Consider the following 17287-nt stretch of genomic DNA (forward strand, 5'->3'; position numbering starts at 1 on the left):
GGCAGCCGGGGGGGTCGGGCTCTGCTCCCAGGGAACAGGGACAGGAGAGAGGGAACGGCCTCAAGGTGTGCCAGGGGAGGTTTAGGTTGGACATCAGAAGAAATTTCTTCAGAGAAAAGGTTGTTAAATGTTGGAAGGAGCTGCCCAGGGAGGTGGTGGAGTCCTCACGCCTGGAGGTGTCCAAAGAACCACTGGACGTGTCACTCAGTGCTTTGGGCTGGGTGACAAGCTGGTGATCGGTCACAGGCTGGGCTCGATGGGCTCGGAGGTCTGTTCCAAACTCAATGGTCCAAAGTCTCGCTCGCAGTTTCCCATCCTTCCCATGTGGGTACCCCACTTCCCCCCGGGACTACACTCCCCGTGATGCCCTGCGGCGCCGCCGGAAGCGGGCGGGCGTCCGGCGCGCGTGCGCCCTGGCGGCGGCGGCGGCGGTGTGTCCGTCATGGCGGCGTCCATCTCCGGCTACACCTTCAGCTCCGTGTGCTACTGCAGCGCCAACAGCAGCGCCGACCACGTACGTGCCCCCCGCCGCCGCCCCGGGCTGGCGGGGCTCCCTCACAGTGCACCCCGGCCGGCAGCTGCGCTGCGGGGCTGCCAGGCCGCGCCGCCGCCGGTGGGGCCCGGCCGCGGGTCACAGTGGGCGGGGGCGGCCCCAGACGGACACAGCAGGCCGGGATGTGGGGTGTCCGGGCGGGATGTGGGGCGTCCGGGCGGCTCCCCGCGGGATGTGGGGTGTCTGGCATGTGGGGTGGCCGGGATGCTCCGCGGGGTGCCCGGGATCTGGGGTGCCCGGGTTGCTTCCTCCCGGGTAGGAATGGGGGTGTCCCGGCTGCTCCTTGGGCTGGCGTGCCCGGGATGCTTCTCCCGGAGCGTGGCGTGTCCGGGATGCTCCCCCCGGCACGTGGGGTGTCTGGGCGGGCTGTGGGGTGTCTGAGCGGGCTGTGGGGTCCCCCGGCATGTGGGGTGCCTGCGGTGCTCCCCTCGGGATGTGGGATGTGGGGTGTCCGGGCTGTTCCCCGGGATGTGGGGTGCCCAGGCGGGATGTGGGGTGTCCGGGTGTTCCCCGCGGGGTGGGGCTCCCGCAGGACACGTGCGCAGTGCAGAGCCGGGGTATTGCCGAATCCCTCGGTTTTGTTGGCACCTTTTTAGCCTGAGCTTGCTCTTTTTCTCTGCACCTTGTGCCAAAACCTCCTGATTCCAGCTCAGTCTCCTTCTTCATTTTAACTAGGGATAGAGAATAAATTAATTTACCTTAAAATTACCTTACTTTCAAATTGCCTTCTGCGTTTTACAATCCCTGGTGTTGTTTGGGCTCCAGCCCAGTCTCCACACTAAAATTTCTGTAAGTCCCTGAAGGTTTAGACTCCTCTTCCCTTGGCTTTGCTGGAGCAGAGCAGCATCGTGCTCAGGCCTCCTTCTTTTCCCCCAGTAGCTGGGGCTGGGGCAGAGCCCTCCTTTTGCGATGTGTTTGCCTTGTGTAAGTTGTGTGTAGAATGTTCCTTTTGGACAACCCATCCCTGTAGTGTTGTAAAAGGATGTTGGCAAAGCAGAAAATTGGCTTTGGTAGAACCTCAGGGCAGTTTATACCCACTGCAGCTCAGATGTGTCTTTCAAACTTCATCTTTGTTTCAATTTAAGGCTAAGAAAGCTACAGTAAATGACTGCATATAGTGGATTTTTTCCTATTTTTAATCTCTTTTTTTTTTTCTTTTAAAATTGCAGGAAGGATTTCTGCTGGGAGAGGTGAGACAAGAAGAGACTTTTAGCATTAGTGATTCACAGATCAGCAACACTGAATTTCTACAAGTGATAGGTAAGTGATGTAACTTTGAGATGTTCTGAAATAGGCACCGCTCAGGTTTCAAGTTTTCAGGAGGTTTCATTAAGAATTGCTTCACTGGTGAGGCTATCACAGGGTGTCAGACTTTCAGGTTCACATTTGCCACAGTGTCTGTCTGTTTGTGGTTAAGATGTGAGGAAAGGAAACAGATCTTTGCAAGTTACAGGGGCTTTATGCACCTCCTTTTACGGAGGAAAGATCATTTACTGAAGACATTTATCTGCATTCCATGGTGGAGAAGTTACTGTGGGGAATTTCCTGCTCGATACAGTCGCCTAAATACAGCATGTGCTCAAAATAAAATTAATTAATTGATTGATTTACTGATACTGAAAGGAGCAGATTTTCAGTAGCAGGTTTGGATGGATGGCTGGGAGCTGGTGACATCATAAACTGTCACAGCAGGGCTGGACAAGGAATATTTGTCAGACATTTGTTGATAAGCACGAGTTCTGTACAGCTGATCTGTTGTGAAAAAGAAATGAAGATCAAAGATCTTGCTGTCAGGTTTTGGTTGGAGGAGATTTTTTTTAGACATGAGTGAGAAGCTGTTGCATGTTTGGTTTATAGAAAATAGGAAAGCCCTGAAAGAAGCTGCCTTTTTGTTTCTGGATATATAACCAGCTGATAAAACATATTTAAACCTTCCTAAATACCCAAGCATGCCCATACCTGGCTTTGTGAATGTGATCCCAGATAACAAAGCAGGGTGTGCATAAAGCTCAGTGAAAACACCAACAGCTCTGGATTGACTCTCAGATATTGTTCTGACACAGAACAGGTGATCTGGGAACATGTGCAGTGGTACCACGTTACATCTCAAAGAGATTTCCCACCTTGCAGTGGTGATGGTTTTGTGGTCTGGACACCAGAAGGTTGAGTAGTTTCCTGTTCTGGTTCCTAAGAGAACATGGGTGGTAAATTGAAGTATCAGCTATGAGCTGAATTACAGAAAATAAAGGCATAGAGTTCTTTGTGTGTGCATACAATCACTGTCAGAGTGTTGCTGATGGCTCTGTGTGTTCAGACAAAACTGACAGAGCCAGTCATTTTTAGGTTTTTAAATTAGACCTTGCTCTTCAGTGGTCACTGATCTTGGTTATTGTTGGCAGTGATGTCACCACCTGCAGCCTTGGCCTGGTTTCCTAAACCAGGTGTTTGTGGTGTTAAAAATTGCTCCCTTTTTAGATCACCCCTTTGTCACATTATTGGTTACAGTGACTTTATGAAAATGGAAATTACCCACTCCTGGAGACCTTCTGGATATTTTTTTTTTGTTTGCCATTTTTACTTCAATATTTATTCAACAGAATTAACTCTTGGACTCCCAGTTCATCTCATGAGATTGACAATTGTGGCACCGTTGTCACAGATGAGTTTTAATCATCTTTTATGTCTCCTTAGTATTGTGTGTACATAGTATGTGTACTAGATATATATATTAAAATAAATCATTGTGTAAACCTTAAATTTAGAATGTTGGCTGCTTCATGTGGTCTGAGCAGGAGGCTTCTTGCTTCCTGTTTCTCAAAACACAAGGTCTGTTTAGCAATGTCATCACCCAAGAATCAAGAATGTTGTTGCAGTCAATGTATTTGCTGGAAGGAATTGGTCTAAGCTGGAATAATTGTACTTACAGGCTTTGTTAGCAGATTGTTTCCACAGATTCCTGCATGATGGTGTGAAAATATTAGAGTTGATACAATTTTATATCAAATTAAGGATAGTCAGTAACTCTTAACAGCAGCATCCTGAGGAGTTCTTGCCAGTGAGATTGTGCAGTTTCTCAGGCAGTGTGCCTGGAATGGATGCTCAGGGCCTTGTTTTGATAGACACCAAATGTGCTGAGATGTGAATGTGTGCTGTCTGCTGTTCTTGGGAATTGTCATCCATCCGCTGGTGCCTCTGCTGAGATGGCAACCCTGAGCAGCCCGTGGCTGCCAGAGCAGCAGGTGGTGAGTCACTCTAGGGAGGCAGAGCCTGAGCAAAGTTATTGCTAAACACTCCAGTGGGATTCTGGTGGAGGAGCTGGAAATATTTGTGCTACGTCATCACAGAATCCCGGGATGGCTTGGGTTGGAAGGGGCCTTAAAGCCCATCTTGTTCCACCCCTGCCATGAGCAGGGACACCTTCCACTGTCCCAGGTTTCTCCAAGCCCCTGAAAAAATAAGTCATGCTTGGTGTTGGAAAAATAATGTAGATTGGATTTTTACTCTTTTCTCACTCTTCTCCGAGACTGCTGACATGTTACAACCTCTGCTGATTAAATTAGCATCTTAGCATTTATTACAACCTTTTCAATGAAAAAACACTGCCCTGACTTTTTAATATTTCATATAAAAGAACTATAAAGTACAACTACATGTTTTGAAATTGCTTTTAACCCCTTTTCTCGTTAGAGATTCTGTTTGCATTGCCTCTTTAAACACTACAATGTATGATATTTCTGTGCTTCCCTTCCTCATCCCTTTTCTTATTAATTGCTGCTGTAATAAACAATGTGTATGAATGCAAGTAAGCTGTTGTGGAAGGGTGTAGCAAAAAGAAAACAAGAATCAGAAATGCTTTGTGAGGAATTTGCAACTATAAAATAGTATTGAAAGTGTGTATTTGAGGCTCAGATAAATCTCTGTGTATCTGAGCAAGTGTATGCCTTGCTTATTAAAATATTTTTCTGTGTAAAAGGGCAAATTATAAAGTGAAGGCAGTTTTCTGGGTATGGTGCTGTGTCATCAAGTGTTGTTGAGACATTAAGGGCAGTGTGTGGTCTGACACAAATGTTTTCTTGCTCAGTAGCTCTGATGTGGAAAGTTCATGCAAGATATGCCACTGTAATTTCTCTTTGCCTGGAGCAGTTGGACATATGTCACTTTTTTCTTTGTTTGTTTGTTGTTGCAGAAATCCATAACCATGAGCCTTGTTCAAAACTCTTTAGGTAAGCTTTTTTTGTTGTCTTGCATGGTGGCTGCAGAATACAAAAATAGGGAGCTCCTTGCAATATATTGGCATTTCAAATGTCCCTACCAATGTTTGCTCATCTGATGGTTTTACAGAAACACACAGAAATGGCATCAGCCATGACAATCAAAGTAGGAGTTCACAGCTTTAGTAGTAGTTTGGAAGGGGCTTATTTCTCTATCTCTTTGGATTTCCATCTTGTGTAGCTGGTAGAGGTAGGGCAGCAGTCAGGTCAGCTCATATCACTCTGATAATGAGAATGAATGTCAAAATCAATTAAAATTATTGTAGTCTTAGGCTGGCTCTGCCTGGGCCTGGTAGGTCACAGCATCCTCTGTGTCCCCTAACCCTGGTAACTTGCTGGGTTAACAAGTTGGTTTGTACTTAGTGGTACCAACCTGCACCAACTAATATTGTAAAATTTTCAGCTTTCTAGTTATTTTTGCCTTCCGATCTCCTGAACTCCAGAATTTACATTAAATATGGTGCTAATATATTCTATTTAACAGCTTCCATCTATTTACATGTAGATTTTCTGTATAGTCTCCACTTGTTACACAGTGATGGCTGCTAAAGCTCTGTCTAGAACTCCTTTTGAGAAGGAATTCCCAATTAATCTCCTCTTGTCTTGAGAGATTTCCAGCCAATTAAGAAGACACAGTAGCTTAGACATTATGATTGACACTGGTTGCATTAAAAAGAAAAGCTGCAGTCAGTCACTTGCTGGCTGATAATTACAGAGAGGGTACTCTTAACCCAGTGATTTAAATGCTGCAGACTCCACACATGGGGATAATATCCCAGTGTCTGGTCAGCTCCTCCTGGATCCCAGGGATGCTTTGTGCAGTACATATCCAAACGGATCACGTTCCCTCCTTCCCCCAGGCAAGGAATTGGTTGTTAGTGCTGGAGCTGATGGAGGAAGGGGAGCAGGCAGGATCTCACTGCGTGCTGCTGCTCAGGAAAGCTGATGAATTCATTTACCGTACAGCACCAGGAACTCTCACAGCTCATACACTTTTTATCAGGACCAGAGCGTGCTGTTGGTTATTCCTGCAAAGCACAGTGTGCCAGTTTGGACAAATTTGGAGGAAAATATCCTCTGATAGAAGGCAGGTTACAAGCAGCCCTCCTTATTTTTTTTGTCTCCCCCCTCTCAGGCTCAGTTTAAAGGCATAGAAAGGCACAAAATTAATTTCTGGGCATAGAATAGCGATATGGGATACAACATCATAAAGTCACCCCAAGAGACAGAGAAAGAGTTGGATATCCACAGCTTACCAGGATTATAAATAAATACTGCAAACATGAATTGAAAAGATTGTGACTATATAACATACTGTCTCAAGTTAGTCATTAGTTGTAGTCTGGGTTTTCCCAACAACTTACACCTTAAAGTAAATTATACTTCCACCTTTATTTACCAGCCAAGCACTGAGCTCAGGATTTGGTGGTTTTTTACCCCACCCCACAAAAACTGAGATCATAGACTCCTAAACCAGAGCGTTTTCCTGCACTGCTTTAGGTGTTAGTGATATCAGCTCTTGAAAGAGACCAGGGAGGACTCTATTTTCAAATGTTTTTCCTTTTATCATGCAGTATGATCTACTTGAATTTCTAAACCTGTCTGCATAGGTGGATTTATAAATTCCTAAGTCCATCATGTCCACAAAATAACGACACGTCAGGGTTTGGGTTCAGCTGTGGAAGCAGAACCATATGGAAAGACCATGATACTTTGAATTATTGCTCACTCTTTTGGCTTCAAGGGTCCAGCCATGTGAGTGTAACTGCAGGATTGGAGCTCAAGAAATTGATTTGGAGTTGCATGTAAAATGGCCCTGCTTTCATTTCTTCTAGGCTGGTAGGCTTCTGATTATCAAAGCAGGGTTTTACAGAATGCTGGTCAAAATAAAATTGCACAGTGCATTTCTGTTGGTAAAAGTAAGGCTCTGGAAGTTGCTTTGTATTGTCTAGAATGCCATCTACTTGTAGAACACTCAAAGTATAAATTATTTACTTTATGTATAATATGTGTGTATAAACTGTGTACCTACCTTTCTTCTCTCTTCCTTTTTGTTCAAGCTTTTATGACTATGCAGGCAAAGTTAATGAGGAGAGTTTGGACAGGATTCTCAAAGACAGAAGAAAAGTAAGTTTTCTATCTTTTCCTCCTGTTGCAGGCATTAGAAAGAGTGGGTTTGGAAAACAAATGAAAAAAAAAAAAAGGTAGTTAACTAGAAGAAATACTTTCCTTCACAAATCTGGTGGTTTGTTTTGATCCAGGGCTTATCCTGTACAGAAGTTGTTGGATTTGTGGTGCTTAGAATAAACTGGGGACAATGTCTAATTTCCCTGAAGAAATGTAAAAGATTTAAGTGTAGGTCTCCAAAAGTGTAGGGCTGTATTGATCTTCTCAAACTCAAGTCCCTAGGAATTCAGTTTGTTTCATTGTCCTAAAGCTTTTGGGTAATGGTGATAGCACAGTTTTAGCTCCTTTATTCTCAGAAGGTGAATCTGTGTCTCTCAGGTAACACTTTGGGGTTTTTTCTGATGTAATTTGATTACAGAACGTTATTGGATGGTACAGATTTAGGAGAAACACTCAGCAGCAGATGTCATATAGAGAGCACATCATTCATAAACAGCTGACACACATCCTTGGAGTGCCTGATCTCGTCTTCCTTCTCTTCAGCTTCATTTCCACTGCAAATAACTCAACCCATGCTTTAGAATATGTGCTTTTTAGACCAAACAGAAGGTAAGCAAACTGTCAATGAGCCAATCCTCATTCTTTGTTCTTCTTCTTACTGCTATTCTTTAAACAATTTAGGAGTTTGTACAATTGCACTTAAAGAAGGCTTTGTGTTTGTCCAGTGATTTCTTGGGGTGTTTGTTAGTGGTGACAGGTTTTGGGTTTTTTTTTGTGCAAATAATTTATAAATTAAAATTAGGGTGAGCAAAAATTCTTTTCAGTCTCTAAATCATCAGACAAAAAAATCTATTTTAAGAGACATCAGATGTCACTACCATGTTTTTTTTTATAGTGGATCTGAATGTTTGAGTGCACATTTCAAAGATTCTAGGAGGTGTGGAGATGGCTCTATACTAAGGGAGTTTTTGATCCTGCATTTATTTTGAACACAACTTGAAATATTCATCAACTTTTATAACAAACCTAATGCAGAAGCTTTAATATTAGATGAGTTCTGATCATCAGAGGGATGGGATAATATCCAGGCTTTTGTAAAGAATCTTTTTCCAATGAATTAAGACAGCTTTCTGAACTTTCTCTGCAGGTATAATCAAAGGGTGTCACTTACTATTCCTAATCTAGGCAACACTAGTCAACAGGAATACAAAGTTTCTTCAGTGCCAAATACTTCTCAGAATTATGCCAAAGTTATTAAGGAACACGGGTAAGGACTTTTCCTTTTTAAATGAAGTCGTTGTCAAGTTCTACACTCTGTACCTCCCAGAGAATACTACAAATGTGCATGTTGAGCAGCACAACACCAGTTCTGGAGGACAGTGATCAGTTCCCAGTGTGCTTTTTTCCTGCTTAGAACTGGATCTTTTAGAAGAACCAAGGGAACTCGGTGCACTCTTCAGAAAAGCAGAGTTGGTGTGGCCAGTCCATGCTGGGGCCCTTCTGGCTGGAAGCTTCTGACTTGATTTCCACCCACCACCCACCTCCCCAAGGAATTCCGTGTGCAGGCTTGGTTTAAAACTTGAACTCTGCCTCAGAAGCATTGAAGTCTTGTTGTTTTTCTTAAGTATTTTCAATCAAATGCCATAAATTCAAAGTAGCTTTTCTGGCTGTTAACAATGAAATTATACAAGCTTAAAGATTTTGGCACAAGTTTAATCTCATTCAAATGAGATTTTATTGTTACAGAAGGAATTTTGGTATTGAGTATGCTGCTGTCTAAATTTTGGTTTATGACTGTATGTACTATTGCTAAAATAGGATATTTAGTAATAAAATACATTTTAAAAATACAGTGATAGACTGCTTAACAGGAATTCGAAGACAGCATGAGCTAGAACCCTATATTGTCTTTTCTCACTAATGATTTCTGCTTTGCTTTCATTTTTAGTACTGATTTTTTTGACAAAGATGGAGTGATGAAGGACATCAGGGCTATATATCAGGTTTATAATGCACTTCAGGAAAAAGTACAGGTAACATCCTTTACTCCATATTGGTCTGTATATATGTGGCATCTTGCATTCGTCCTTTGCTTAAAGCAGGAGTGAAGGAGATGGAGATTTTTAAAGCTCATAAACAATTATCAGGAGCTGTAGGGAGAGAAGCCTGAATTTAAATGTTTCAGTTTCTTTTTAATGTGAGCATTTGCAGTGGCTGCTGTGATAGTGGTTGGTACGAATATCACCACAAATATCAATTTTTGCAAGTAAATGATTTAATACTTAGTGATTTATGGGAGGTGTTAGTCATTTTTAAGGGTTTGCAGTGAAGAGAAGCCCTGGTGAAGGCTGTAGGGATTTGCAGAGGTTTAAAAATGACTCCTGGCTCTGGGTATGGAGCATGAGCAGAGCACCATCTGTTAGCTAAAACTTGTGAACGTTTTGTGTGGAGCATGAGTGAATCCTGCTCTAAATGTGCCAAAGCATCTGAAAATGCCTCGAGTGTCAGCTCTGCTCATTGTGAGCTTGTCAGTTCACAGCTTGTCCTGTGTGAAGAGCAGTGGAGCTGTGCTGCCCCGGGAGCTCACGCATCTGCTAATTGTGCTGGAGTCACAGCTTGTTCCCAGGCTTTCCCTTTCATCTGCCCTGGGGGGATTCATGTCTCTGCTCCAGCTCAGCTCTGCTGGTTGGCTCCTGAAGCAGGGAACAAGGCAGGAATCCCTCCAACCATCCCCTGCACCTGCCTGCACAGGGGTAAGCTGCTCTTTCTCACTGGGAAGTTGCTACTTCCAACCTCCTTTGGAAGGTGGGTAAGGCAGATACTTCCATGGCAGCTTCAGGGAATAGGAAAATTTATCTTCAGAGATGTATCCATTAGCTAATGGCACTATTCTGTAATGCTGGTCTTGCCAAGAGCATGGCTATCCTTTGTGCTCCTGCTGTTGTTTCAATTACTGCCTGGAAAAATGGAGTTGGGGTTCTTTAGCCTGGAGAAAAGGGGGCTGAGGGGAGACATTGTTGCTCTCTTCACCCAGGCAACAAGGGCCAGGAGGAGAGGGAAACCACCTCAAGTTGCAGCAGGGGAGGTTTAGATTGGAGATTAGGAACAATTTTTTCACTGAGAGGGCTGTCAGGCATTGGAACAGGCTGCCCAGGACAGTGGTAGAGTCACCATCCCTGGAAATGCTCTCTTCAAAACTGATCATAATTAATGATCATGACCAATACTTAATTTTATAGCATCACTGCATGGTTTGGGTGGGAAAGGACCTTAAAGCTCATCGCATTCCACCTCTTGCCATGGGCAGAGACACCTTCCACTATCTCAGGTTGCTGCAAGCCTCATCCATCCTAAACACTTCTAGGATGGGACACTAACCAACTTTGGATCTTATTACAAATCTTCTGTCATGGTGAATTATTTGGAAATTCTTCTCCTATAACGCAGCAACAGCAGTAAAGAAAACAATCTCGAGGTTGAATATCTCTGCTACAGTTAAATCCTGCTTCTAGTTTTGTGCTTCAATGCCTTCTTGTTTGGTAGTAGCTTTATTAATGTTGTCCTGAAACTATTTCCTGTATTTTTGCCCAATCTTAGCATATCTTACGTTTTTCTCCCAGGCAGTATGTATAGATGTAGAAAAAAGTGAACGTGTTGTTGAATCTTTTCAAGCTGATGTAAACAAGTTAAAAAGGCAAATCGCACAAAAGAAGAATGAAAAAGAACAAGAAATAAGTAAGTTGCCTTTTAATTACCTTTTTTTTTTCCACAAGCAGATGCTGTGAGGAGAAAAGGTTTTGTGGAGTTAAAATAATTGTTGTATTGCTGATAACTCATGGGAAAAAACATCCCGTTGGGAAGGGCAATATGATGGATTTATGTTGGGTGACACCTGAGCTGTGAAAGTTTGTGTTGCAGGTATTTTTGCTGGAGTCATCCAGTGTTAGCAAGCTTAAAATACAGAAGAGACAACACTGTAAAGAAAGAATGAGCAAATCAGTTCTGGAAATAACACAGGAAAAGATCAGTTGTAGGAAAAGAAAAGTGGAAAAAAGTGTTAAATACTGGAGAGATTCCTTTTGAAGGAGAGAAACAGGGTACTGTGCTCACAGGCCAGGAGCTATCCATGGTTTTATAAAGTCTTTATTCCCACTCCCTTTTGCTGACTTAATGGTAAAGATGTTTAGCACTGAAATACCACTTCTCAATGTTGAAGTAAATCTTTGTAGGTGTTGTTCATCTTATTTTGCTGCTCCATAATTTCCTGAGTCAGTGAGCCTTGCTGTCTGAGCAGATTTGGCTGATTGCCACACTGTCCCTCCTTCCTAAAAACTGACTGTGGCCTCAGGAGACTTTGGTTAGCAGTAGAGAAGTTCTGTGAAGCACTTGGTTCTTTTCAAAGAGGCATTGCTGATCTAACTGAATTTGTGAGTGCAGGGGAAGACTGAAGGTAGAGAGAAGGGGCAGAGAATAGGCAAATGGGAAGTAAGATTAAAACCCAAATAATTCATAACCAAATCACTCAAAAAACCCTTTGTATTTCAGCAAACACTGCTTCTCTTTACCCATGTTTTGAAATGATAAGCAAATAAGGAAATGTTGTCATTTTAGCTACAAGGTGTTTTTTATTATTTCTGTACCCTGTTACCTAAAGCAGTGTCTGACAAAAAGATGGTTTAGGTGAGTGAACACCCTAAACTCTGCAATGGGCCTGCTGCTGCTATGACTGGTATTTTAATTTTCTCCAGGCAGCAAGGCACTGTTATCACATAAGCATTTTAGAGCAGTTTGATCTGTCAGCCCAAGTTCTTCTTTCTCTGAACTTCAAATATAAGGTAACAGAGCCAGGATTAGTCCAGGACCATTTAAAAGGTGGAAGTAAATGAGTCACTGCTGTTTCCTGCTTGGCTGTAGATGAAGTAGGCAGGGAACTGCTACTATGGGGAAGCAGAGGTGGGTATTTAGTGTGACTGGAGCTGATCCCAGCACAGATGGGAAAAGCTGGGGGAGGAGGAGGAGGAGGAGGAAGAGCAGTCAGTGCTCAGCTCTAGGTACTAGCAGGAAGATGCAAATGCTGGACTGAGAATTCATGCCAGAGCAGATAATCATGTGAGAGGGCTGAAACAAGAAAACATGCAGCGTGGAGCTCTGCAGTATTTTTAGATGTGAGTAGTTAATTACTGAATCTGGCCTTCTGTTCTCTCACTTGCTCAATGCTGGGAGAATTTCCTCGGTTTTAGTGAGGAAAAGGGAGCGTTTGATTCCAATTCCTGCAGGAGTGTTGTGTGAGAGCTTGGTGTTCTTACAAACTTTGGGTTAACAGGTTACGACTTAGACACTCCAGCAGAAAAGGCAGTCGAGACTTCAGTTGCCAGATCACTGAAATAGTTCTGTACATGTAGCAGGATGTTCCAGCCTTTGGTGAGTGCTGTGCACCTCCCAGATGCCAGGAAATCTCCCATTGCAGGTCTCCTGTTGTGGCCCAGAAATGGAGTGCTGTTATGTAGCCACTTGAGGGAATATGCTCTTTTTATTCCCAAGAGACATCTCACTGACTCGGTTAAAGGAGCTCTTCACCCTGCATTGGTGGTTTCTCCAGAAACACGGTGCTACAGTAAATAGAGCTGATCCCATTGTGTCCCTCTCCTCACACATCCCAGTGTCAGTTCTGACAGTTTTGTTGGTTAATAACCTCTTAGGAACCAGTCAAAAACCTCAGTCTCTCCCAGTGCTTAACAAAACTTCCTGCCAGGAAGTCTTTCCTTGTGTCTAGTGTACAGTACTCTAACTTACCTTTCTGCAGCAGCCTCTTAGGCACATTTAAGAATAAAATTGTTTCCTCAGTCTTCCCTACTGATCCCAGTTATTCCAGCCTTTCCTATGTTTTATATCTCTGATGAGCCCTTTTTTTTTGGTAGAGTTTCTCCAGTTTCCCCTATTTTTTAAATTAATATTTTTTTGTGGTGTTCAAAATTAGATATATTCCAGTTGCATTTTTAACAACAGTGAAATGATACATACCTGTATCTCCACAGCTGGGCACACCTCATGCATACTGATATTTATAGTTTACATAAATCACATTTCTTTTCTGCAGAAGGATGCAAGTGTTCCTCATTTTGCAGCTTTTGCAGTTCACTATTCCTGTGCACATCTTCCTCAAATTATTTTCCAAATCAGCTCATTTAAGGTGACTTTCACATTCCTGTTCTGATACCCTGCAACACTCGCAGCTGTAATTCCATCATTTAGGTTTTTTATGTGGGTGTAGTTTTTAAAATAATAACTTCAGGGAAGAAGACATGGTGACTTCTTTGCAGGGGATATGAGATTGTCCCCTGGCACAAGGGGCATTGGAAGAGAAAGCACAAAGTGATTTTTTGAAGATACAATGTCAAATACCAATTATCATGGATGAAAAGTGAGTTGAGTTTTACTGAATAAGACTCAGGTGGAGAGGAGCAGGCAGGTTGAGCCCTAATGGAGGTGCTTTTTGATGTGAGAAGGAACTGAAAAATACAGAGGAAAGATGAGGTGGAAACAGCAACAGGCTGTGGAAACATCCTGTAGCTGTGTTTTTTGGGAGCTTAAACTGAAGGAAATGATCTGTACAGGATGACTGTGCACATGAAAGTGTAGCACGCTTGCACTTGCACAGTTTATTTGCTTTCTGACTCATTTTGGGTTTGACATGGGATCACTGGGATAACTGAGCTTTGCTGATCCTGATGAGCTTCATGGCTGTACTGCTAAATTTAGGGAAGTTTGTCACGCTCAAAGAGCAGGATGCAGTGTTAAGCAAGATTTGATGTGACGGTCAGGGGTAGCGTATTGATGACTCTATAAGCCTAAAATCAGAAGTATGAAAGATGAGTAGAGCAGACTGAGAGGACAGGAGCCAGTGCTGGAGTTGGAAAGCAGTGCCAGGGATGAACATTTGATGACAAGCAGAAAGAAAGAAGAGAGGACAGGCAAGGTGGTCACAGCTCGGGTATGTGGAGCACGTTGCCAAGAAATCATTAAGTACCCTCTGTTCTTTGCTTTGTAGGAATGCAGCAGGCAATTTTAAGCAGGCAAATGCCAACAGATAACTTGGAACCCATGTTTGTTCCACGAATGTCCTACACTGGGTTTGCTGTGGAAGGCTGCACACTTGAAGATTCTGACGTGTCCGATCCTCCCCCGCCCTACTCGGATTTCAACACAACCACTCAAGACAGTTCTGTCAGCCCCGGGCTCCTGGAGAGCAGCGTCTTCATGCCTCGGCCTCAGGCAGTCGGTTCTTCCAGTTATGTTTCCACAACTGCAGGATTGAAATATTCTGGCAATGGAGCATCCATGCCATCTTCCCAAAGAGCGCTCGCTGACAATGGTGACGAATCAGAAGACAGTGATTATGAGAATTTGCTTGAACCCACAGAGTCCTCTGACAGTGAATACTCACAGACAAGGGAGTCACGACCTTCAGCACATCCCGATGGTGATTCCAGGAACACTCAAACGTCTCAGATTTGATAGGGGGGAAAACAAAACAAATCCACATGACACTGTTTTTTCATAATTGTTACCGAGAGATTTTGGGGATTTAACCCGGAGGAAATGAACTACACAGGATTACTGTGCACACAAAATGTAGAAGACTTGCACTAGATGGTTTATTCACCTTGTGATACATTTTGCAAGTTTTATAATGGAATCATTAGGATAATCAAGTTGTACTAATACTGATGAGGTTCATGGATGTACTGGTAAATTTAGGCAAAATGATATTTATAGAGATCTTGTAGCTTTTGTTGCCATATTTTCTTTAAGACAATAAATTGGGATGTAGTAACTAAGCACAGTTAGTCTACAGATAATGTTCTCAAATCAAAACTTACCTCTTGCACTATCATGCCTTGAATTTTAATTTTTGAAAGGGAATAAATATATCAGCCGCCTTCAAAATAGCTTTCTATGGTAAGCCAAATTGGCCTTTGCAAGCAAAGCAATTTTGATAATTCTGAGAAGCCTGATTGGAAAAGATGTGGTCAACCTCCTTCTGTGGGCATGCCCTCATCAGAGGAGGGGTTTGGTTTGCCCTTTTTTACTAGCAGAATGTGTCTCACTTCAACTGATGGTTGCCTTTTTTCCTGTAAAGGGTGTTGGGGGGGGTGGGATGCCTGGTAAATCATCCAGATGAATGTCATAAATGGAATTATTCTGGTTTCACTGGGTTTACAATGACTTTATGCCACACTAGCCTCATTTATTGTCTCGTGTTCTTTTAGCATAAATATGAAGTGCACATACAGGAGTAAATGACCGACAGAAATAGTAAATTCCATCATGATTGGACTTTGGAGTTTGCAAATTACAAACATCAGAGACTGCTTCTTGCCTTTTATTTGCATCTGAGTATTGGATTTAGGCTTCTAGATGAGTTATTTTATGTAATAAATAGGGGATAGGGCAGGAGAAGATTGTTTGGAGAGTCCCCTGGGTTTATTACCTCTTTTCCTCTGGGTGAAACATGTAAATGATTATTTTAATTTGAATTACAGCTCTTGTCAGAAAACTGCCGTTTGGGATAAATGAAGTGTGGTATATTTAGAGAATTTCATGTTTGGATGCACTTACTTTTATTTAAATACTGCTTGTATGCTAACGTTGCCCAAAATATGTGAAATTGTGCCACTAAGAAGTTTGTATTATTGGACTTTATCCCTGATGTGTAAATGAGAAAATACACATTTTAAGATGAGGTTATCTGCAGCATTTATCACTTTGAGGTGTCAATAGCCACTTCTTTGGTTTATACCCAGAACAGCAAAGCAGTTGCTTAAAAATGTTAAATATCTCAAATTTACACACTGAAATTTTAGTCTTTTGGATCATATCTATAGGCAAAAGTCTGTTCATTACCCTCTCCTTACCTGTACTAAATGAAGCAAAATAACTTTGGGAAAAAATGAGATGTTAAAATTGCCACTCTTCTACCGAGTGTTTCCACCTTTAAACATCTAGTGCTCTGGTTTTAACTATTTTACATTGTTCTCATTAGCCTTAACTGGATGGATTTTTGTCTTGGGGTGTTGCAGTTCCTTGAAACAGAGACCTTGCTGTGGAGTCCCCACCTGTGGCTCAGGTGTGAACTCTGAATCAGTGCTGGAATCAGAATTGACAGGTTGGCAGCCACCGTCTTGATTTTTATTCTGCACAGAAACCTGCAAAATGTACATCTCTGACAAAGCAGTTCAATGTGACAATAAAATCTTATTTAATCCTAACATAGGTTTTAATACTTGTCAGGTTCCACGTTGGTGGAAGAGCTCACTTCCACCAAGAGAAGTGCAGCTCAGAAGTGGTGTTTTGTTCAGGCTGGTCTGTTTGTGGGACTGAGGGATGTGGCAGAGGGACTGTTCCATGCCTGACACCTGTGCTTATGTTTATACAAGATCCTTGAATTCTGGGGTTGTTTAACAAAAAATATTAAAAGCTCTGCTTGCTATTCCATGCACCATGGAGGTGGAGCAGGTGTCATCGTGCCCTCCAGCCAGTGCTACCTGCAGGTATTTTCATTCACCATAACTGCTGATTCCTAAGTACAAAGGGTATGGCTTTATTAATATATATTTATTTAATTAATTCAGGTAATATTCTGGCAAAAATACACCTGATTAGACTTCACAGTTTTCATGACAGTCCTGTTAAAAACAACAGTGTTGGGTTGTGATCTGTCAGAAGGCAACAGGGAGCTGCTTTAATCCTGAATTGTGGAGTTTCACACCTGTGAAACATCAGGTTTCCAGTCTGACTCCTGGACAGTCCCTGTTGGTGATTCCCAGGAGCTGGGCCTGTGGCTGTGTCCTCTCACTAACAAGGAAGGCATTGAGGAAAAGCTACTGAAAATTGGCTTCTGTGCCCTTCAGTTCCAAATCAGGGAGTTTTCCTGGTACAATGAAATATTTTCTGGGTGATGTGAGAAACCTGGAATCGCTGTTTCCTCTATTTCCAAATTTACTCTGATTCCCCCTCTGTTGATAGCAAGAAGAACAGGAGTGCACCATATGGGAAGCCTCAATGAATTAGAACTATCACATATGCTTACAAAAGGAAGCATCATCAAATATTTCTGAAATTAGCTTGGATTGACAGTTTGGGAGTCTCCAAGTCCTCTCTTTGCTTATGGGATGGAACGTGTTGGCAGAAGGACGTGTGAGCATTGTTAATTTTGGGATATTCATGACTGTGCAGGTTTGGAGTTCATGTCTCACATCTCTGGGGACATTTCACTGCCTCTGACATGTCCTGAGTTAAAATGTAAAGAGAAGCTGTTACTGTTGGTGTAGCATCA

The 17287-nt window shown here is 42.6% G+C and overlaps 1 protein-coding gene across 1 annotated transcript; it reads left to right on the forward strand.

Moving 5' to 3' along the window:
- Positions 1 to 399: 399 nt before the first annotated feature.
- ABRAXAS2 (abraxas 2, BRISC complex subunit) lies at positions 400 to 16439 on the forward strand. Its single transcript, XM_069020237.1, has 9 exons — positions 400 to 514; positions 1723 to 1813; positions 4740 to 4776; positions 6885 to 6951; positions 7370 to 7560; positions 8099 to 8218; positions 8900 to 8984; positions 10572 to 10686; positions 14000 to 16439. Exons 1-9 carry the CDS (start codon positions 443 to 445, stop codon positions 14464 to 14466), a joined length of 1245 nt encoding a protein of 414 aa, XP_068876338.1. The 5' UTR covers positions 400 to 442; the 3' UTR covers positions 14467 to 16439.
- The last annotated feature ends 848 nt before the right edge of the window (positions 16440 to 17287 follow it).

This window comes from Aphelocoma coerulescens, chromosome 6 (assembly GCF_041296385.1).
Source record: "Aphelocoma coerulescens isolate FSJ_1873_10779 chromosome 6, UR_Acoe_1.0, whole genome shotgun sequence".
Lineage (NCBI taxonomy): Eukaryota > Metazoa > Chordata > Aves > Passeriformes > Corvidae > Aphelocoma > Aphelocoma coerulescens.

Excerpts from the sequence above, each read along its gene's own strand:
- ABRAXAS2 (XM_069020237.1), top strand. The coding sequence starts at position 443 with ATGGCGGCGTCCATCTCCGGCTACACCTTCAGCTCCGTGTGCTACTGC. Across the intron at positions 7,561-8,098 it reads CTTTTTAGACCAAACAGAAG|GTATAATCAAAGGGTGTCAC; the intron begins GTAAGCAAACTG and ends CTTTCTCTGCAG. Across the intron at positions 8,985-10,571 it reads CACTTCAGGAAAAAGTACAG|GCAGTATGTATAGATGTAGA; the intron begins GTAACATCCTTT and ends TTTTTCTCCCAG.